Source organism: Colius striatus, chromosome 3 (genome assembly GCF_028858725.1).
Source record: "Colius striatus isolate bColStr4 chromosome 3, bColStr4.1.hap1, whole genome shotgun sequence".
Lineage (NCBI taxonomy): Eukaryota > Metazoa > Chordata > Aves > Coliiformes > Coliidae > Colius > Colius striatus.
In genome coordinates, this window is record NC_084761.1 from 41,335,634 (window position 1) to 41,359,056 (window position 23,423).

General features: G+C 43.8%; 1 protein-coding gene across 1 annotated transcript; it reads right to left on the reverse strand.

The window, feature by feature from the left end:
- Positions 1-283: 283 nt before the first annotated feature.
- LOC104552664 (transmembrane protease serine 11E) lies at positions 284-20,760 on the reverse strand. The gene is made up of 10 exons (XM_061993399.1): positions 20,726-20,760; positions 9,993-10,120; positions 8,733-8,848; positions 8,238-8,305; positions 6,567-6,730; positions 5,638-5,676; positions 3,778-3,958; positions 3,286-3,551; positions 850-992; positions 284-445 (listed from the first exon to the last, which is right to left on the reverse strand). The coding sequence occupies exons 2-10, from the start codon at positions 10,102-10,104 to the stop codon at positions 284-286; spliced, it is 1,251 nt and encodes a 416-aa protein (XP_061849383.1). The 5' UTR covers positions 10,105-10,120; positions 20,726-20,760.
- Between the last annotated feature and the right edge of the window lie 2,663 nt (positions 20,761-23,423).

The following is a 23,423-nucleotide window of genomic DNA, read 5'->3' on the forward strand; positions in this document are numbered from 1 at the left end:
TTATCCAGGTATAAAAGTCAGAGTCAAGATCCTTGGTCACAGAGAAAAAGGGGTCAGTATATTGCATATAGATGAAGGCAGCTGTCCCTTTGAGAGTACTTCTGGAACAAACAACTGTCACATGGATCAAGCTGGTTCCTGTCTGGCTGTAGTCCTAGCCTTCGAGCTTGCTCGCACTTGGTCCATGACCACAGGCCAAGCCAGTGGCAGTTCAGAGGGTAACCACAGAGCAGAATGTGCCAGAGGAAGAGCACAGCCCACAACACTTGTCCCGCTGCAGGTTTCAGATGCCTGTTCTGGAGCGGATCCAGTTTCGATAGTAAGTCACTCGCATGTACACTCCTGGTTTATTTCGCTTGCCACACTCATCTCCCCAGCTCACTATTCCCACAAGATACCAGATTCCTCTGGAGTTCGCTTGTACCAGTGGCCCACCAGAGTCACCCTACGGAGAAAAACATCAACAGGTAGTAACAAACAAAGCTCACCTCACTAATGCAGCAAGCCCCAAATTGCTTTGTTACAACCAGCAGATATTTGCCTCTAGGCCACAGCTAAAATTAAACCTCGGTTTACTGACAAGACAGAGGCTGATAGCCTATGTCTAATTCAGTCTCTCCCACTCCCCATCCTCACATTTGTATTTTCTCACATATGCATCACATATCTAAACTCAAGCACCCAAGTTCAGACTTCAGCCCATGAGACAGGAAGCTCTTTGTTTACACCTGCCAGGACACTGAACCCCATAAACTTAACTGAGATTCCCCAAAGTATATTATATTTTTAGGAAACATAATCTCCCATCCCACCTATTTCCTTTTTATTATTGTTTACAAAGAGACTTACCTGGCAGGCATCCACCTGCCCCTCCAAGTATCCAGCACACAACATTCCAGGTGTTATCGCTCCGCCGTACACTTCTCGTCTGTTACAAATCTCAGTACCTATAATTTTCACTTCTGCTTGTCGAAGCTGGTTAACACTATAGCCTAGAAGGAGAAGTGACATTAGAATTTACAGACAGGGAATGCAATCTCAAACACACAAGGATTAAGAGTAGACAAATTTTCCTAGAGCTTTTCTGCCATTATAAGCAATGAAGGGAGCTACTTTGACAATGTATAAGGAAGAAGACATTTTTTTCCCCTTACTTGTTGCCAAACATAACCCTTCTCCATTTTTCCTTCTCACCAGATGCTCCTTAGGCTGTCCTGCCATTCAACGAGACCTGGACAGGCTGGGGAATTGAGCAGGGAGAATTCTAATGAAATTCAACAAGGGCAAGGGCAGAGTGTTGCATGTGGGAAACAATAACCCCATGTACCAGTACAGGTTGGGGAATTAACTCTTAGAGAGTAGTGTAGGGGAAAGGGACCTGGGGGTGCTGGTGGACAGCAGGATGAACATGAGCCAGCAATGTGCCCTCGTGGCCAAGGCCAATGGCATTCTGGGGTGTATTAGAAGGGCTGTGGTTAGTAGCTCAAGAGATGTTCTCCTCCCCCTCTACTCTGCCCTCATGAGACCACATCTGGAATATTGTGTCCAGTTCTGGGCCCCTCAGTTCAAGAAGGACAGGGAGCTGCTGGAGACAGATCAGTACAGGGCCACAAAGATGATGGAGTGGAGCATCTCCCTTCTGATGAAAGGCTGAGGGAGCTGGGGCTCTTTAGCTTGGAGAAGAGGAGACTGAGGGTGATCTCATTGTCCAATGATAGGACAAGGGGCAATGGGTACAAGCTGGAACATAAGAGGTTCCAAAGAAATACAAGGAAGAATTTCTTCACTGTGAGAGTGACAGAGCACTGGAGAGATTCTGTGATTCTGTGACTGCATTGTATTTGCATGAAAAAGTTTTTCTGTGAGGAGTTGCTGGAACCTTCCTCTGTGTCTGATGGAGCCAATGACAACCAGCTACAAGACAGGCCCACTGCTGGCCAAGGCCAAACCCATCAGTGACACTGGCAGTGCCTCTAGGATAATACATTGAAGAAGGGAGGAAAAAATGCCTGTGCAATGCCAGCAGCAGTCAGAAGAGAGGAGTGGGAATATGTGAGAGAAGCAACTTTGCAGACTCCGAAGTCAGTGAAGAAGGAGGAGTTGCTCCAGTTACTGGAACAGAGGTTCCCTGCAGCTCCTGGCAAAGATCATGGTGAGGCAGGTACTGACCCTGAAGCCATGGAAGACCCACATGAGAGCAAGTGAATGTGCCTGAAAGAGTTTGTGACCCTGTGGGAAGTCCACCCTGGAGCAGACTCCTGGCAAGACCCATGGAGAGAGAGGAGCTTTTGCTGGAGCACGTTTGCTGTCAGGACTTGTGACCCCTTGGGGAACCCACACTGGAGCAGTCTGTGCCTGAAGGACTGCACCCTATGGAAAGGAACCTGCTCTGGAGCAAGGGAAGAGTGTGAGGAGTCCTCCTTCTAAGAAGGAAGGAGTGTCACAGACAACACATGATGAACTGACTGCAACCCCCCTTCCCAGTCCCCCTGCACTGCGGCAGAGGAGGAGGAGGTAGAGAAATCATGAGTAAAGCTAAGCTTCGGAAGAAGAGAGAAGTCGAGGGAAGGTGTTTTAGCATCTAGGTTTTATTTCTCATTATCCTACTCTGATTTAATTGCTAGTACATTAAACTAATTTCCCCAAGCTGACTCTGTTTTGCCTGTGATGGTAATTGCTGAGTGATCTCCCTGCCCGTATCTCGAGCTATGATTCTTTTGTTATATTTTCTTTCCTCTGTCCAGCTGAGGAGGGGGAGTGATAGAGCTGCTTTTGTGGGCACCTGCTGTCTAGCCAGGGTCAACCCACCACATGGACAAAGGGGGTTTTTTATATGTTTCAGTGTTGAATTCAACTACAGACTACAAGATATACCCTTGATATCTTCAAGAAGACCCATTTGCTTAATTGCAATGTAGCTTTGGGCAATCACTACACTCCCCAAGAGTCTACCATGAAACACAATCTGTATATTTCAATGGCTCTCATGCAGATTTATAGTCCCTTCATCTCTTACCTCACTGACATGGACTAATTTGAATGAAGCTCACTCAAATTGTTGGGTGAAGCCCGATTTATGACCAAAGAGACGATAACTAATGAAAACTGTCACAATAACATCTACGACAAAGCTGAATGGTGAAAGAGCTCACATCACAGCCAAACCCAGAGGGACTGGGCCAATGGTAACAAAGACCAGAATGGATTCTACCAGCACAGAAAAAGAGCTCCTCTTACTTCTGTAAGACATGTGTATCAGGGCATGGGAAGGCAAGAGACACTCACCATCATTTTCTAAAGCTCCCCAGCCTGTGACAAAACAAGAGGAGTTATCTGGGAAAATGTGAGATGCTTCTGGAAGACAGACACTGTGTATATCACTTGTGAACTCAACAGCAGAGGCAAGTTCCACAACAGCCACATCATATTCATGATTATGGACTAAGTCCTGATATCCTTCATGAATGATAATTCTTCGGACAAATTTCTTCTGTTTTGGAGGTCTCAGTAGAGTTCCAAAGCTGGCAGTCCACCTCCGAGGGTCTCTTCCTCTGTAAGATATTTGACATTATGTTACAGCCACACAAGCCAAGATCCCCAAAGGAACTTATCTCTCCATTTAAGCATCAAAATGCAATGTGGCCAGGCTTGCCTAAGGGACAGAGAAGAGCCAAACTTCATTATCTTACAGCAGATACAGATGTCAGTGGGCCACAAAAAGTCAGAGCACCCATAAGTCCCAAGGCCTGCAGGATGAGAAAAGTGCTGATGACTTACCCTCTAAAGCAGTGGGCTGCAGTCACTAGCCATGTATTACTGATCACTGATGCACCACAGCGATGGGTCCCATCAAGCTGAATACTAGCCTGCCACGGCCATTCCCCATCCTGTGCACGCTGCCCATTAAGTACTCTCTCCACTCCTGTGAAGGAGAATGTCTGTCTTCGTATTCCACAGCCTGTCAAAGAGAAGGCACCTCTGCTTTAGCTGATTAAGGGAAATCTAGGTGTTGCTTTGGGAAAGGCTCTCATGTCTGTAGACACAGGGCAGGGATGTCAAGAGAAAGCCTCTACCTGCTTAGGATAATTACCTAAAGCAGTGCCTCCAATAGCAAGGAAACCGAGTGGCATGACCACAAGCATCTCAGGACAGATGTGTGGGTAAACAAGTTTGGTAGAAGAGCCACTACTTTTTCATTAAGCCAGTTTTCAGACACACAAGCCCATGTGTACTCCCATGGGAATGGATGGCTGTATATCTGAGACACTAGTGTGTCTTTTCCCTTGTGTAATTGTTTATCTAGTTAAGAAAAAATACTGCCTTTACAAACCTTGCTTTGTTTTACATTTGACCAGAGCTATACAAGAGGAAAGGTAACATACATAGCCATTAGTGTGGCTGTGCATACAGGCACACCCTCGGATTATTAGGTGCAAACACATGCACTGATAATTAACATAAGCATTTACATTCATATAGTTTTGTTAATAATGGCATGTATGTTCCATTTAAAGACTAAACCTCTGTTTGATACTGTATGAAAAGAAAGAACATCCATAGTTTGGGGTTTGTTTTTTTTAAAAAACTTCTTAAAAATTGGATGTGAACATACTGAGCAACCTTCACAGAAACAAACTTAGCAGGGCAGCTCTAAGATTTAATGCACACATTATCGCCAAAACGTGCACAAGACAGACAGTACACATCACTTGTGAACCCAGTGGAAGCAACCTTCCCGTTATTTGTAACATCCCACCTGCATAGCAAAGGCAAGACCAATGTAGTCAGTATAGCTTCAGTTGTCACAGAATTGCTGAAGATTAGCTTGCAAAAATACACAAAACTAAACCAAAAAAACCACCCACAAACTAATCAAACAAAGAAACGGTTTTGTCAGGTCACCTCCAGGTCAGCTGGGACAACAGCAACAAAAAAATAGTGCCCTCTAGTTTACGTATAGCCACTGTGCCTACATGTATTACACGCCACTCAGCTACTACTCAGATGAAAAATGTTGGATCCAAACTAGTTATCAAAGTCTAAAGATGGAAAGCTAATGTACAAAGGCTCCAAGAACATGCAGGGAATTGATGTAGTCCCCTAGGGGAGGACCTAATACTGTCTCTGTTTCCCAAGGAGCTTTAAGACCAGGGGAGCACAGAGCAGGCTGTGCCACTGCCTTGCTCTCACTGTGGACAACACTTCTCCCTCTCACACCTTCTGATTTTCCCCCATGTATTGTAAAGCTTACTCAAAAGTGACAGACATCTATTGCCAAACCTTTCTGCCAGGAGGGAGTAGGAGGGAAAATGTTTTTGGAAGAATTCCAGCAAGAAACTTGGCCCACAACAACTGCAGTCCTTGTGCAAAGCTCTCTAACAGCAGCTCATCTTACATGTCCCTACTTCCATAACCAACATTGAAGCAAGTGCTTCTTGCCTCCAAGTCGGAATGCCTAATTCTACAAACACAACATAGCCACCCTGGATGCAAGAAAACGAGCTGGCACATGCATTGTCTACTGCTCTAGTATCTTTAACAAGCTATTTTTTCAACTTACATCTCAAAAGCATCTTATAAACACAGAACCTATAGCACCATGTCCCCAGCCCTTTTCTAGAAAGCATCTGTACTTACAGTTGTTTAAAAGGTTATCTCCTTTTTCCTTATTCAAGTCTGAAATAAAAAGCAAACATTGCAATGAGTATACCTGTGCACAGACTCCCACCCTTTTCTCAGCAAACATAAATTAAATGGCTTGCACTGCTGCACAAAGTGACAATATGGTCAAAGGAGTAATGTGCCGTGCTGGAAAAGTTCAGTTAAGCTTCTGATCCTCACTGAAAGTGTAAGGACAAAGAATTCATCTTTCCTGCCTTAGCTCAAAACTAGCAAAAGCAGCAGATGACTGCAAATAGGTCCAAGTAGCATATACATGTTCTGGCAGCTGTGCATGATACCAACACCTCCATGCATTTCTTCCAGTGTAGTACTGCAAGGTATTCAAAACAGCCTTCAAAAATCCTGTGCTGGGACTGAATGAAGTTAAACCGTAGCATTACTGATTTCTTTCCTACAAAAAACCCTCTGCCAGATTCTCATGGTGACCGGTGACAGATTCACGGGAGAGGATTACTGCCCAGGAAACCATCTGCTACAGTATTTTCTCAAATAAGCAAAGGAAATGGCAGGGGGTAAAAGGAACCATCTCAGCCATCTTTTTATAGCTTGAGGATTCTGCATTTCAGTACCTGGTGATACAGGTTCTTGTCCAATTCACTGTGTGCCTTAAAGTAATCTGTGAAACCACAGTCACAAAGTGAGGGGCCACTTTGTGATGAATTGAGAGGGGACGCATTCAGCAGAACTAGTTCACATGGAAAGACCCTGTGATGCAGAAAGAGCAAGTTCCTAGTCTGTCAGCCGTAATACACAATTTTAAGAAGGTAAAAGAGAAAAACCAAAAATAGCCCATATTTGCATACTGAAGTGAAACTCACTACACTAAGAACACCAAAGAGTAAGGAGGAAATGCCAAGCTAAAAACACAAACCTAAGGCACTTGCCTGTGAGTGTAAGGGTAGACAGGTCAACATTCAAGGACATGGAGCTTGTTTGCAGCCTTCTGCGCAACACACGGTTGACCTGACCCCAGCTCGTTGCCTTACTGTCAGCCAAGGCAAAATTAAACAGCAGAACAACAGATGCAAGTACTCCACCAGGATCTGGGCTGTAAGTCAACAGAGACAAGGTGGCATCATTCTCTCTTTGCACACTAATCTGATTTCTTCTGCTTTGCACTGTCTGCCACCTTCCTACCAGAAGAGGTCTGTTCAGCACAGATGTAAAGAACAAATATCATAGCTGTGCACAAGTAGAGGATGACTGTAGATAAGCTTGCAGTAAAAGTGTTGATTCTCACTGTAACAGTGATCAGAGGGAATTTGTTGGGAACTGTTATAAGCAATACAGCTTATGAGGAGAGATCACTCTCTTTGGCCTCCACAAAGCTCATAGTCAGTAGGACACAGATGGCAGTAGGAACAATAAAGCCTGACCCACCAGGCCATTCCTAATAGTCACCGAAAAGAGCCAGTTTAGAGCCACAGAAGTTAAAAATGTCTTTTGGCATTTCTTTCCATTTAAGTCACTTGTCCATTTATTGCCCAGTTATCTTCATTGCATCTAGCTTGAGAGAAAAATCACAATAGTTTGAGCTATTAAAGCAAGGCATGATTACTTCCTATCAGTATAAAATACTGGGCGCAATATTTTAGACTCACAGTCTAAAGGAGAACCAACTGAAGCCTAGATGGAAAAGGCAACAGAGATGCAGCTAAGCTGGTCCAGTGCCCAGATGCACAACAAGGTATTTGTAGTGAAAAGAAGCTTGGAAGAAATAGGCTACTTGGTCAACCATAAAGGTGTAAAGAGGTTGCTTGAAGTCTAGCTCCCAAGTTCTGTAATTTCGGTTGATTAGAGTATGGGAGGTTTGTGGAAGAAACCAGGAGCAGAAAACAATAAAGAACAAATTAAGAAAAGGTTCACTACATTCAGAGACACAGAAAGGTAAGAAAGCTCAGAGTGCTGTGAGGGACATTTGAGGAAGTCTGTCATTTTCCTCTGTCTAGGGAAAATATTCCACAGTAAAATTGAGCCTTGTAGAAATGCAACTGCAAACCAAAGTAATGTGAAGGAGAGGAAATATTTACAAGGTCTCACACAGGACTTTTATACCTGTATGTCCCACTTGCCTCCTTTTCTCAGCTCTGTATCCAAGTGTCTCACAGGGGAATCATCTATTCCTTCAGACCTTTCCAGAAGGGGAGGATAATAGTCACCTCCTGCTGTACACCATACGGAGGGATAAACACCAGCCTGAGCTTCCACAGGAAGCATTAAGTGGAACAAAAAGATAACTCTTGCTCTCTCAAGCCCTTACCTAGTGCTGAAGACAGGGATTACCTAGTAAGTCAGTTGCATCACAGTCACAACTGATGTTCAGGTAATCAATCTGCAGATGTATAAGACCAAATTTCTCTTTCTTGCTGACCTCTGAAGGTAGCTGACCCCTTCAGTATTGTGAGCACTATTGGAGAGTGGCAACCAACCAAGGCTTAATCATCCTGCTGTTGTGATCCAAGCATAAACAACCAGGCACACTCCATTTGGTTAAGGGGTAAGAAGAAAGGATGTTTAGGACTTCCCTGTTTATTCCTGACCTTCACATTACTTACCTTAAACTGACAACATGGGACCTGATGTACTTTTTACTTAGAAAGGACCCATTGAATACTGCAGATATCTGTTAAAGGAAAAGAATGTGTTAAAATACACCTGTAAGATGTACATGCTCTCAAGATATAACAGTCTTGTGAGCTTCCAAAACACAAGAAAATTCCTTCAGATCTACACTTCTAAACCAGAGCTACTGATAAATTTCCATTACAGAGGATTCTGAACAAAAATAAACTCAGTTGGTGGATTTTGCTGTTACTTCTGCTCTGTGGATGCCTGTTCCACCACAGAGCTGCTGTAAGAGACAGCAGCTGTGCTTGCCATCTGCTTGTGCACAGTCAGCGATGCATCCTTAACCCAGTACAGAACAGTTTGAAAGGTAAAGTCAGACATATAAGGATGAGACATAATCACCTCCGACTCTTTCTTTCCAATCACACAATCACAGAACTCTTTACCACAGGTCTGGCAGAAACAGAAGCATCTTAGCTTACCATGGTTTCAATCTCTTGGCTCAGGTGCCTGAACTCTTCTGTGGTCTGCCTTTCATACTGAGGGTTGTATTTGACATTGGTGATTAGAAAAGACGCATTATAATATCGGTCCTGATCTACAGAGGAAAAGAAAAAGAAAGGTGGCTGATATCCTTCAGTACAATCACATATGCACAGGATCTCTTATAGTGTGGCACAAGTAAGGCTCCCAGGCTCTGTTTGGGATCCTGTCAGCCGTGGAGTTACAGCTCTACCAGCACTTTGGGAAAACAGGGCTCTGGACCATCTTGTTGCTCCAAAGAACAGATAGAGGCACATTTCTACCCTGAAGACCATCCCAAGTAGCTCTAAACCACACCCACTATATTTCTCTGGGGATCACCTTCTTAGCAGCCTCAGGGAAGCACAGCATGAGACACCAGCCCACATGTCCCATCTGACTCAGTAGATACACTCACTCCTCCCTACCTGCATTCCGGCATGTCCCTGCCCCTCTGAGAGGCAAGTGGCCCAGAGTTATTTGCATTTGTTCAGCAGTCAGATTTAAGTTTAAAATCTGGCTCTCAGGTGAATGGTGGAGACCCTATAATACTGAGTTAGCAGAAGGCAAAGCTAAGCAGTAGCTCTGCCACTGTTCTCTCTAGAGTCCTAATGCAGGCTATGGCCTCATTGACTCTCAGTGAGCTGAGACAGCAATTACTTCCATCCCAGCAGGAAGGCATTTCAACATCTGCCTTGCACCCTGCTATCTCAGAGACTGGGAATGGAATGGCTTGGCTTACTTCATCTGCTACCAAAACTGGTCCCTTGGAAACCATGATGGTCTACTGAGCTCCAAAAAGCTGAAAGCTCTGCCCTCTGTTTTCTGGAATATTCTCAACAAGAAGTGTCAGGTTCAGTTTCTGCAAAAACCCTGCTCAAGCTTACTCTGCACAGCCTGAGTACCAGGCACACTCCTAGCTTATGCAAAAGACTGTTAGCCTTTGCTTAACTGTGGATACCAGTGGAGAAATCAGGGCAAAAAACAGAAACAAAATGAAGGCCATAACCTAAATCCCTGCTTCAGGTAAAAGATACTTTGACTATTCTTGCATGTTTTCTAATCAATTCAGATCTTGAATAGAGTCTAGTAAATTTTCTCATGCAGGTTCTATAGCAGAGGTGAATAGTATACCTAAATCACCAGACAAGATGATAGCAGGAAGTGAAATGCAACAGATTTCTGAAGAGTTGTGACAATAAAAAGAGTAGTGCACTTACCATGGCATACAAAAAATGTAATCAAGCCAATTATGAGGGCTAAGCTTACTATCACCAATACAACGATGATTGCTATTTTCCATGGCTCTATACGCTGCGTTCCTCTGTCCATCTGGATTCTACCTGCACTGAAGAAAAAAACATGGAGAAATTCAGCTCTTACTAGAAACGCAATGATGCATCCTGAGCCAAATCATATCACAGAATCACAGAATGGTAGGGATTGAAAGTGACCTTTAGAGATCATTTAGTCTAACCCCCTACTAAAGCAGGTTCACCTTGACCAGGTCACTCAGGAATGTGTTCAGAGCAAGAGACTCCACACCCTCCCTGGACAGCCTATGCCAGGGCTCCCTCAACCTCACAGTGAAAGAAGCTTTTCCTCAAGTTCAAGTAAAAATTCCTGTGTTCCAGCTTGTGCCCATCACCCTTTTTCCTGTCATTGGGCCCTACAGAATAAAGACTTGTCTCATCCTCTTGACACCCGCCATTTAGGTATTTATAAGTATTAATAAGATCCTCCCTCAGTGTCCTCTTCTCCAAGCTAAGCAGCCCCAGTTTCCACAGCCTTTCCTCATAAGAAATATGCTCTAGTCCCCTGATCATCTTTGTAGCCCTCTACTGGACTCTCTCCAGAAGTTCCCTGTCACTCTTGAGATGAGGAGCCCAGAACTGGACACAGTGTTCCAGGTGAGGCCTCATCAGGGCAGAGTAGAGGGGGAGAAGAACCTCCCTCGACTTGCTGGCCACACTCCTGATGCATCCCAGGATGCCATTGGCCTTCTTGGCCATGAGGGCACATTCCTGGCTCATGGTTAGTTTTTTATCAATCAGGACTCCCACTTCTCTCTCTGCAGAGCTGCTCTTCAGCAGGTCAATCTCCAGCCTGTACTGGTGCATGGGGTTGTTTCTCCTGAGATGCAGGACCCTGCACTTGCCCTTGTTGAACCTCATGAGGTTCCTCTCTGCCCAACTCTCAAGCCAGTCAGTATCCCTCTGAATGGCAGCACAGCCTTCTGGGGAATCAGCCAGTCCTCCCAGTTTGGTGTCATCAGGGAACTTGCTGAGGGTACACTCTGTTCCCTCATCCAGGTCCTTGATGAAGATGTTGAACAAGACTGACCCCAGAACCAATTCCTGTGGAACTCCACTGGCCACAGGCCTCCAACTCGATTCTGTGCCATTGATCACAACCCTCTGGGCTCGGTCATTCAGCCAGCTCTTGATCCACCTCACTGTCCACTCATCCAAGCCACACTACTTGATCTTTCTGATGAAGATGTTGTGGGAGACAGTGTCAAAAGCCTTGCTGAAGTCAAGGTAGATGACATCCGCTGCTCTCCCCTTACCTAGAAAGCCAGTTATGCACACATAGAGGGCTATCAGGTTGAACAAGCAGGATTTCCCCTTGGTGAAGCCATGTTGACTCCCCCTGATAACCATCTTTTCCTTCATATGTTTAGTGATAATATTCAGGATGGGTTGTTCCATCACCTTTCCAGGGATAGAAGTGAGGCTGACCCGCCTGTAGTTTCCTGGGTCGTCCTTCCTGCCCTTTTTGAAGACTGGAGTGACATTGGCCTTCCTCCAGTCCTCAGGCACCTCATGATATCCTATATCTGGGATATCTCAGCTTAGCTCAGATGTCAAACCTCACAGAATGACATAGGTTGGGAAGGACTTCTGAATCCTGCAGGTCTGACCTTCTGCTTAAACCACATTCCACTATATATAGACAGTTGCTCATGGTGTTGTCCAGTTAAGTTTTTAGTATCTCTGAGGACAGAGATCTCCCAGTCTCTCAGAAGGCCTGGTCCAGTCTCTAATCACTTTCATGGCAAAAGATTTTTCTTTATATTTACTCAGAATGTCCTGTGTTCTAACTTGCCTCCATTGCCTCACATGCACTCCTGAGCAGGTATTGCTAGTAGAGACAATTTCCCATCAAGAAATATTACACAGATTTCAAGTACAGCTGACTGCCCACACAGGTGCATAAACTAAACATAAATGTAATAATTCGTGACTGACAAAACAACTTCTGCACCAAGGATACTCTAGACTACCAAAGATGCCATATAACATACAGCTGTAAGTTGGTTTTAGTTGGTATGAGTAGTTACATTTATTGATCTCCTACAGGGTTTGGAGTTTATTGCACTGAGACTCTACAAACATTCTAACAGACGGCATCCTATCTCCTGTCAAACAGTCTGTCAGACAGCAGAGCTACTAATGTGTAAAGATGATATGACAATATGTCATGGGTTTGTATGGAGCTGTTTCTGGTAAGGGGGAAGGGGCTGTAAAGATGGCTCCTGTAAGGAGCTGTTTGAAACTCTCCCCAGTTCTGAGTCGGAACCAGTTCTGGGGCTGAGCCAACTGGGTACCTCCACGATCATTTTTTAAGAAGAAGCCAGAAGAGGAGGGTTCTTCCTGTTCCATCTTGCTTTCTTTTCTGGCTGTTCATGGTGGAAGGAGTTGGACGAGTGAGAAGTGGCCATATGGACCCCAAGGTCAGCAAGGGAAGAGAGGAGGAGGTATGCTGGAGCAGAGACTCCTCCGCATCTTGCAGAGAGGACTGGGGAAGCAGAGATTTGTTGGCAGTTCATAGAAAACCCCACAGCAGGGGTAGTGACTATGTTTGGAGGAGGCTATGAATTTGTAGGAGGGTGGTGTTGCAGCAGAAGGTGCCTGGAATACTGCTGGCCACAGAGGAATCCCATTCTGGAGGAGTTTGTGAGCAGAAGCCATAGCTGCTGGGAAGGACTCACACCAGAGAAGTTCATTAAGGACTGTGTCCCATGGGAGGGACCCCGTATCGGAGCAAGGGAAGAATGCAAGGAGTCATCCTCCTCTGAGAAGAGAGAAGACGCAGAGATCTGTGAGAGATTGACCACATCCTCCATTCCCTGCCCCCCTAAAAGCATTGAGGGGGGAGGAGGTAGAGATATTGGGAGCAGTGAGCTGGGCCCAGGAAGAAAGGAGGGATGGCGGAGGGAGATCTTAAAGTGCTGATTGTATTTCTGTCATCATCCTGCCCTGTTTTTTGCTTTTTGTCTGTTCTGTTTCTCGTAGATAGTAGAATAAACTTTCCTACTTTTCTCTCTAAGTTGAGTAGTTGAGTCTGTTTTGTCCAGTACCATAATTGGCAGCGACCCTTCCCTGCCCTTGACTTAATCCACAATGTCCTTCATTATCTTTTTTCCTTCTATCTCACTGGGGCCTCTGCTGTCCTAAGGAGTGTGGGGGTGGATGAGGGTCAGTGAGCATGGTGCTTCATTGCTGGCTGGGCAAAACCACGACCCAGACATAGTGACTTCTTGAAAACCAACAGCAGACCTGTAAAAGGCTTGAGAACTTGAGTCACACCTGGACATAAGCCTTTCTCCTCCACTTATGTCTTCTTGTGAAGCATTACACAAGACAACATTAGCAGAACTGCCTTCTTGCACATGTTCTCAGGAGCTTTGTTGTAGGATGTAGCCTTAAGCACAATTATTTCAGACCCTCAGTAATGCCATAGTACACTACATAGTAATTGCTGTCATGCTGTGCACTGAGTCTCGTCATTATGGTTGGCAATAGCAGAGGGTATCAGAAACACATGTGGGATGATCTCTCAGAGGTGCCTGGAGAGACAAATGGCAGCAGACAGCTCTGCAGAGGAGGGACTCAGCTGGCTAGTAACCTTGCTCTTTTACAGTCACTGATTCATGTTTGCATTGCTGTGGACCAGACATACAAAATGTTATTTTCCCCTTTTCAGGCTTACGGCTTAACCATTTCTGAGCATCACCTGAGGAAATAGAGACAGGAAGGGGAAGAAAGGCAGGCAAAGAGATTTTGCAAGTTCTCTGGCTACAAGGTGGGAAAATAATCACAGTGAAAGGAGAGCAGGATACCAGCAGAGGCTCCATCATAGGAGACGAGCTGAGGAGGCAGACAAGCATTGAATGCAGAAGTATGATGCAGAAATTCATGACAACAAAAGACGGTGAAGTGGTGGGAGAGCAGAATGGCGTTTTACACTCTGTCTTGAGGACAAGAAAGCTGGGCAAAGCTACAAAGAAGAGATGATAAGCAATGAAAATCAAAAGATAAACAAAAAGAGACACAAGTCTGCACACAGTGAGGGGGTGTGTGCTCGACAAGTGACAGGTAAGCTGGAAGCAACTCAGAGTTTAACTTCCTCAGATAAAAGCTTGGTTTTGGCTAGCGAGAGTAATGGCAGGTATCCCAATATGTTACTTAAGAAAGGAAGGAGGCAAGCCTTTACTCATTCAAACCGGTGACATACAGACAGGACAGCTTCAGCCAGCACCACAACTGCAGCTGGCCACAAGCTGAAGCTTAGTAGTACCAGAATACACAGGACAGGTGACCAGGATCAACCTTTCTGCTTTGGAGTCACATGCTACCAAGAAGCCTGGTACGTCTCCTGCTGTGCTTGCTTTACTGGGGCAAGGTAATGTTCTGGCAATGAACAGCTCAATTTTTCTCCAAATCTAGCTGTCTCCCCACTAGATTGACTCAGTTCCATGATGGCAGGCTCTGCAAAACAGATTGTAGGACAGTTGACAGGAGTGTGAAAGTCCAGGCTGGCCAAGATTCCTTTCTTTGGAAACTGCAAGTTGCAGGAAGCACGTAACATACACCCGTGAGAGCTCAAATGGTTCCACGGAGGTCTTGACTTCCTGCCATCTGGACCTCTCTGTATCTCCTGATGGTTTAACAGATTCAGAGATTTGGATAAAACCTAAGACCACCAAGACTGTCCTGCCTCAGTTTCTTTGAACATGTTGCTGCCTCCCACAGAGCATTCCCATCCTCATCTCACAGTCTTTCACAGTCTCAACTCATGGAATTGCAGCATAGCTCAGTTGATTGCTATCATCGAGGGCAAGCCCCTTGGATAATTAGAACAGCCCTCTATGGCAATATGCCTTCACACCTCCTAAGCTAGTTCCCTCTCAAAGATTCTGCTGAAGTGTCTTATTTTGCTCTCCTCACTGGAGATCTTCTGCTCTCCAGACTGAGACCCTGCCATCACTCTTGATCAGACTGGTTCCCTGTGCTTCACCTGTCCCCACCTCAGTGTGCTTCCACCTGAATGGGAATCAGGGCAACATCCCTCCACTGCTCTCCACAGGGGGAACACACACACTAGCCCTGCTGGCCTGTGGTAGACTGTTGTGGTTTAACCCTGCAGGCAGTTAAATGCCAGAGCCAGTGAGACAGAGGAGAGAATTGGAAAAAGGCTAAAACTCGTGGGCTGAGATAAACACAGTTTATTAAGACAGAAAAAGAAGGGAAAATAACAATAAAAGAATATACAAAACAAGTGATGCACAATGCAACTGCTCACCACGGACCAACAGATGCCCAGCCAGTCTCTGAGCAGCAGGCTGCCACACTCCAATTTTATTGTTCAGCACAACACTCTATGGTCTGGAATATCCCTTGGGTCTGTTGCAGTCAGCTGTCCCAGCTGTATCCTGTCTCAGCTTCTTGTGCAACCCCAGCCCACTCACTGGCAAGGCAGGGGTAGAAGCAGAAAAGGCCTTGACTTAGTGTGAGCACTGCACAGCAACAACTGAAACACCATTGTGTTAACAACATTGTCTCAACCTAAATCCAAAACACAGCAACTACATCAGCTACTCAGAAGAAAATTAACTCTATCCCAGCTGAAATCAGGACACTGACTCTGCAGATATTGAGGCTTATTTCATTGAGTAGTTATTTCATAACTGCTGGCTTTTTTGAACTGTATATTAACTGTATATTAAGTTTTCCTCAAAATGTGGCCTTATGCCTGAGCTACAAAAGCTTAAGACTCACTCTTCAGAAGCGAGCATCTTGCTGCCTGTGGGACTTGTGGGCTGACAGGCAGCACTTTCCTCTGTTTCAATCTGTCTCTATTTCCTTTTCATGCAAATACCAGCTACATCAATAAACACTGGAGACACAGACCCTGTTCTCCTCCAGCATTTCACAACTTTTTGCTCTCCACGGGTCACAGAGACTTGCAAGGAGAAACATACCTTAGGAACTGCTACACAGTGCTGGGGGAAATGGAAACACGGGAGATGAGGAATAAAAACCTCCTCCGCTTCTGATAGTGATTTCACTTTAATTTTTTGGAAGAAAACAGTTTAGAGGAATCAAGTTTAGAAGCAGCACTTCCATATGTTCACATAGGTAATTAATCTGTATATAGGAGATACACATTTAAGTGGAAACATTTCTTCAAACCCAAAACAGTATCCATTTTGCCAGGTTAAGTACCGTAACAGGAAAAATCTCACCCAGTAGAAGCACCAAGGCTCATCATCTCCCACAGCATACAATTGCCAGGGTGTATTCTTCAACTGTAATAGTCATATGCAGGTCCCAGCACCCCATTTTATTTTGGCCCATTTTATCAGCAGACATGCTAGTTGTGCAGAAGGGCTGGGAAAGAAAAACTCCCCCGTTTTTAGGGTTTTGGGAAATATTGCCAGCCATTTCAGGAATGACCATGAATGCAGAGAACAGATGATCTTGTTTGGCCCAAGATCAGTTATTCTTTACTCTTTGAAGAATAGCTCAAGAGCACACACCATCAAATGTGTATTACTTGTACCAGAACAGCATATACTTCCCATAGTGCCCAGGAGTTCTAGCCTTTGACATTGCCATGCTAGTGTCTGTATTCATGAAAACGAAACACATTCACAGCTAGGTCTAACTTTGAGCCTGCCTCTGCTGAGACCTACACTAGGATGTTTAGTGAAAGATAGTTCTTGTTCAGATTATGTCCATTCAGTCATTAATCATGCGCATTGTACCTCTGACTAGCTATTTCACTCCTCCAGCCTTTTTGCTATGATGCCATGGAGGGCAGGATTGGCATGCTCTACCAGAAAAACCACCTGTCAGGGATTCTTGTGCCTGGGACATCCATCTCCATAGTTAAATAGCTCAGTGGCAGGTGGATCCCCCTGGTTAGGAATCAGGCTTCTGCATGGTTTCTCTGCGCTCTAGTAATGAGGAAAACTGCTCCACCCAGCAACAGTCACTGGCGAGAGGAAACACAGAGGAAACACCATGGTGCTGGCAAATGCAGAGGCAGAGATGATCACATTGCCTTCAGCCACAGATGCATCCTTTCTTTCTTATTGTGGCAAAGAGGCAGTGCTTAATAGATACGCATTCCCCTCAGAAGGCCCCCAATGCCAGGGCTGTCTGCGTAGATACCTTCCAGAGTCAGCTGTTTTGTACAGTCTCACATTTCTTGCTTCCTTATACAACATGCTTTGATTTTTTTACTGCTTGAACTCCGATAAGCTGCAAATTAATTCTCAGTGGAGCAGACAGAGGAAATCAGGTAACACAAACGAATTAATGGATGAGCATGGATGAGGATAGCTTTCATTCCTTAAGAGCAAACCTTAACAAGAGATCAAGAAGCCAGACACCACTAGGAGACCTTAAAGGCTGAGTTCTCTGCTCTGAAAACCATCTCTTTTTGGTCTGTCTGGCAGCTTTCAGTCTGCAGCGAATTAGTGCGAAGTCTCAAACCCAAGATCTTTTGGTTCAGTACAAAATTGTTTATTTTGGCAATACTATGAATGAACATTAGACCACCTCCAGCAATCCCTGTTCTTGTTTAAAACACACTTCATTCTGAAGGAACCCAAGACTTTCATACCACAAATCACTTGTACACCTTGTCTCTGAGCCAAAGAAAATGTGTTATGATAACTAAAGTGTTATTCTATACTGAATAAACTTCATCTGAACAAACTACTTTTGAATTATCTGTGTCTGTAGAGAATTGTTATTTTAATGAAGATAAAGTTGTGTTTAGAGAGAGATATATATTAAATAAAGCCTACAGACAAGATATTTTAGTAAGCGAAATACAGCAAGAAACAAAGCTACATTAGTAGTTTATGGAACTTTAAGAATAAAGGTTGTACTGAAATTTTACAGAGCTAAAATTGTCTGGTTTTCCTTGTGAAACCAGGGAGAGAACAGACAGGATTTCAGGATGGATTTCTGATCAATCCCAAATTAATTATTTACCTTCTAATTTAGAACATTTACTCAAAAGCAAAAGATGGGAAATATATTCAAGTGGCAAGTTTTTTTCCTCTCTTACCCTGTACCAAACTCCGGAAAACATTACTGTATTCACTGACAATGCAAATGATTAAAGTTCAGCTCCTGCTTCTACCTGATGGGATTTGATCCACTATATTGAGCTTATCCTTTTCTTCCATTTGAGTTGCTGTGTGTTACCAAAGCCTCAGTAAGAACAAAACACAAAACTGATGAGAAAATGTTCAGACAAGAACAGGAAGTGTAACTCTTATCATCTGTGTCCTAAGAAAAGGTCCCAGCCACTGAGCTGATGAATAAGCAGAGAACAGCTACCCTGTTCTTTTTTGTAGATCTGTTTTTGACATTTTGTCCTTGACATTTTGTGACTTCTTAAGCCAAGTCCCCATAGCACCCCAACCTAGGTTTGCTTTGAGGTAAATCTAAAGGTGGTGTTTTGCCACCTTCTATGTTCTGCATAGCACACATGCAGATTCTTCTATCTGATCTGCTGCTGTTTTCCTGTATTAAACTTACTACTGTGTTTGTTATTATTATACTTGTGCTCACTGATAGTCTAATACCCTCAGAAAAGCAAGTGGCAGAGCTTGTGTGGCACACCTCCATGTCTATAGCCATGATCAGTTTTTCTGTTCAAAGATAGGTTCAGGCATATCCCTGCAATCACTCTTCCTAGAAATGAGACCTTTCACCAGACATCTGAGCAGACTAACCTGATGGCCTGGTGAGGCAATCGAAAATCCACACTGGGCCCCTGAAACTATCTGCTTTGGCAGGGTGGTTGACAATGGCAGCAACTGAAACACTTTTAGCTTAATCCAGGAGTGCTGTAGCAAAAGCACAGGGTCAAAGTAAGATGTGCTAATTCCACTCCCACCTTTGCCATAATCAATCACACCAACCTAATGCTTCTCCTGTGCTCTTGTGGCATACACAGGGGACACACTTCTAAGAGAAAGGGACAACAACCTCTGTTACTTTGGGCATTGGAACAGAAGCAGTTAGTGCCTAAGTACTTCAAGACTCTGGTTTGGATGAGGTCAGCTACCTACTAGCCTCAATCATTCAATGTTTGGTATCTCCCAAAGCATTTCTGATTCAATGGAGACTTCCAGACACTTGAAGGGATCTGCTGAGGGAAACAAAATGTGTGTGTTCTTCTATGCGTCACGCTGAATCAGCTTGATCTCCCCACACCCTCGAACATCCCACAAAAAGAGTATGTGCTGCATGCCACCCCTCTGCAGTCAGATAAAGCTTTACTAATGTATTTGTAACATACTAATTGAGCTCCTCCTTAACCATCCAATTCTACCAAGGTCTTGCTTTTTTCCCAGGAGCACACTTCATCTGGGCAGAGACAACAGCTCCAAATACTGTTCTTGTCATTGTCAAGGACAGCATTCAGTCTTTAGGATGTGTTAACTAAGAGCTGATCAGTAACCAAAATGATCCCAAAATGCTGCTTATACAGGTTTCCCTGAATATTTGATCACCTTTGCAATCAGCACAAAAGGTTTGTTGTTCCTTACTCTCTCATCCATTTTGCATACAGCTTTTTGGAGGTTGTGAGCTCTTTAATTGTTGGGATACACGTAGCCTCCTGTGCTACCACAACAGTCAGCGGGACATAACTGTAATGCTGACGACTGATCAATAACATATCTGTCTACAGTCAACTGCCACAGCCAATATGTTGAAAAAGAATCCCATGTTTGAAATAAGATTTAATAGAACTAGGAGGGCTACTCACTACATAAGGACTATAGAATCTACATGGATAAGAGAGAGGCCATCCCAGTGTAAAGGAGATATTACATCCGTGGTCACTGATTACAATCAGTTTAGAATAAGGTTGTGCAGTTTATACACCATCAGATTTCCACTTCCAGATGCACTGGACATAGACAAGTATCTGTTAGTTCATCAGTCCCAGAAATTAGCAGCAGTTCTCTGGTTTTCAGACATTTTCAGCTTTCTGCCCACGTCCCTTTGTTCTGCTTTGACTGGTTGAAATCTGCTCCAGAAGCAATGCATCAAACATTCAGTTACAGTCAAGGTATTTCAAATTGATTTTCATTCCAAGACAGGGTGGGTGAAATGGCCTGGTGCCAGATTTGGTGTGTTTCCACGGTGATTCTGTACAGATTAACACTTCACTGACTCCATACAAAGCCCATAAAAACAAACAAGAGCACAAGACACTACCTTCAGATATTTTACTCTACTTATCCTCTTGTATCATGCTATTAGCTCAGCAGTTTTGACTGCAATACACCTCAACTGTGCTAGCATGAATAGCAGAGTTGTGGCACAGTGAAATGACATCCACCAGCTCCCTCACCATAAACTTCAGTGGCCATAGGCCACCTTGATTTGTCACCATATCATGCTGTACAGGAAGTAGGGAATTCTCAGAAAATAAACACATTTTGGGTGAGGAGAAAGGGTGAAATATCAGAAGGATTACCAAGGCATCAAAGGCAGCTCAAATCAGAAGCTCACAGCTAGCAGCACTCTTCCCAGGCCCTTGGTCAAAGCTCAGACTGCCCTATAGATCTATACATTGATATAGTCATGCTCTCCAACCTACCAAAGAGAAGTAAGAAGGCTGCAGCACTCACCTCTGGGTATCACTGAGTGATCAGCAAAAAGTCCTTCTGGCTGGAAGATGCACTGTCCTGAACACCACAACACACTGTGCAGCATATCAGCATAGACTTGAGGCTTTATCTCCTGAATTAGGAAAGAAAGGAGTCATAGGCAAGTCAGAACAAACAAGTCCAGCAAGTCTCAGTGACAGAGGCTTACCCAGTAGTATGATTCCTCTCCTAAAACAATAACAATACACTTCTTTCATCACACCTTTCATCCAGGAATCCCGAAGCCGTTTCAGAGCATTAACTACACCCTGCAACACCCCAAATCAGAAGAGACGTGAAAATTTTGCAAGGACACAGAGTTTATTTCCTTCTTTGGTATAATTAAAACCAAATCGGAAATTATGGGCAGGGACAACCCAGAAAATTTGCATGTTCTAAAGTGACAATGTTCAGTCCCCAGCCAGATACAGAGCTGACATAAATTGATGGAGATTCAGTGACGTGTCTCTTAATTTCCTTGAAATTGGTGATTTGGCCAGACAAGAATTTGCTCTCATAATAACTTCTGTATTCAAGTTTGTCGTTCTTCTTTAACTCCTTAGACATTAATTTTAATTGTGGCGACCTAACCACACACATGTTTCTGTCCTGGGAAAATTCTTTTAGGTCATAAGCATTTGTGATATAAATGTTTGTAGGTTGTCTAGATAAGCATTTCTGCTTTTGTTAGTTACAGAAACTTCACTGGCAAGTCAATTAACACACGCACAAACTCTAAAGTAAAGTAGCGTTTCTCAATATTTTCTTTTTCAATTTTAAGTTTTCTCAGTTCCACCAAACTTATTTGAAAATATATATGCCCACATACCCTTACACACAGATTTGTTTCAGAAGATAAATAAAGGCGACAGATATGCAAGACGTGCAGCATGTATGTCATGTGCAGCATGTATGTCGGGCAGCATGTATGTCATGTGCATATTTACTGTAATAAAGTTTCTAACATGTAGAGACTCTTTTCTCCACCTTAATGACCTTCATTTGACCTCTCTACAGCTCAGAGATCACCAGCTTAGTAACATGCTGATGCAAATACGCCATACATGGCTGAAGCTCTTCCTTCTATCTTATATAAAGTCCCTAGGCAGGTAACAGGAAGACTGCCTTTCTGGGAAAGCCAGATTCTTTTGAATGAAGCATAGGCTCAAGATAAGCCGCAGCTTCTCCTAATTTGGATTCAGTCAAAGTCTCACCATAACTTGTTACGAAACACAAGGAATACAGTAGCTAATGATGCAAATAACTGAATTGCTTCTCAATACTTTAACTGGAAGTTGCATTGCCATTCCATATATTAACATATCTATTGAGTCAGTATAGAAGTGCAAGAGGAATTCAGTCAGAAGGCTAGCTAGAGGGTGACAATTTCCAAGGGTAAAGCATCAAGTGTCATATTACCTGACCTGTGTGTAGATGGTGCAAAGACATACTCATTTCAGGCAGCCCATGATCCTCAGAGATAGAGCCCTTTTCTGTGACTTGATTGTGACATAGATGGAAGAATGCACAGTGCAGAGGCTTCATGGCAATCTCTGAACAGTCTCACCTGCAGACAAAAAACCCCTGTTGCTACTTAAGAAAATAAGTTAAACTCAGGAGGCTTTTTAGGGCACAGAAAAGCTCTTCCAGCTCTAGCTTCATGGCAGGAAGGCAGCACACTGATACAGGATGTAATAATTCTGGTCAATGGTCCTCTCTTTGCACAAGGTATCTGTTTATCTTCTTGTACTGTATTTCCCTGTGACAGAAACCTCAGATGAGAAAAAGAGGCAGGCAATCACCAGCAGTGGTTCAGTTACCAGGTATTTATATCTAATGTTTGGCTCTTCATTCCTGAGACAGTGTATTGATGGTGCTACACTGGTGCTACACTAACAAACTTCAAAAAAAGCCTGAACAAGCTGTGAAATGCTGGGAAGAAGGCAGGGGTTGTGGCCCACCTGAGTAAAAGAAAGAAGATTCAGGAGGCCGAACATAGGATGCCAAAGACCAAGACCCCCTCCTTAACATAGCTAGTGAGAAGGCAAAGTCACAATGTACGACTAAAACACTGGAGTAAGGAAAAGAAGTTCACATTCATCAGGGACTAGGGAATCTTATAGAGTAGATTAAACCTAGTAAAGGATGACCAGATTTCCACCTGAACTTCTCAGTAAATGGGATCTGCACTTCACATCAGGAAGATCATACAGAAATTTCAAACTGAAAATGAGGAGAAAGCAGACTGGTGCACACAGGATGCACTGTTCTGAATCCTATGGTGGACAATACAACATCAAGTGAAAAATAGGTTTGAAGTTGACCAAAGTCAAACTGTGAGCAAAAGTAGTAAAAAAAGAAAAGTCTGATATGAACAAGATACAGTGTCAGAAAGCCAAATCAAGGCTTTCCATGTTTCACAGAGTTCTCTAAGAAGCCAGTGGTGGCACAGAGCTATAATGCTTACCTTAAACAAGGATATAAACACAGCAGGTCTAAAGGAAACATGGTGGCAGGGAGATAAGGGAATGTAGAAATCTCAGGGAACTATTATTGTCAATTATTTTAACTACTCTGAAGTAAAATGTATAATTTTTACATTGGCTACTCAGACAATACTAGATTTCTAGATGCTGTGAATAACTTTTAAGGAACAGGCAGCTGGAAACCCACAAAATGG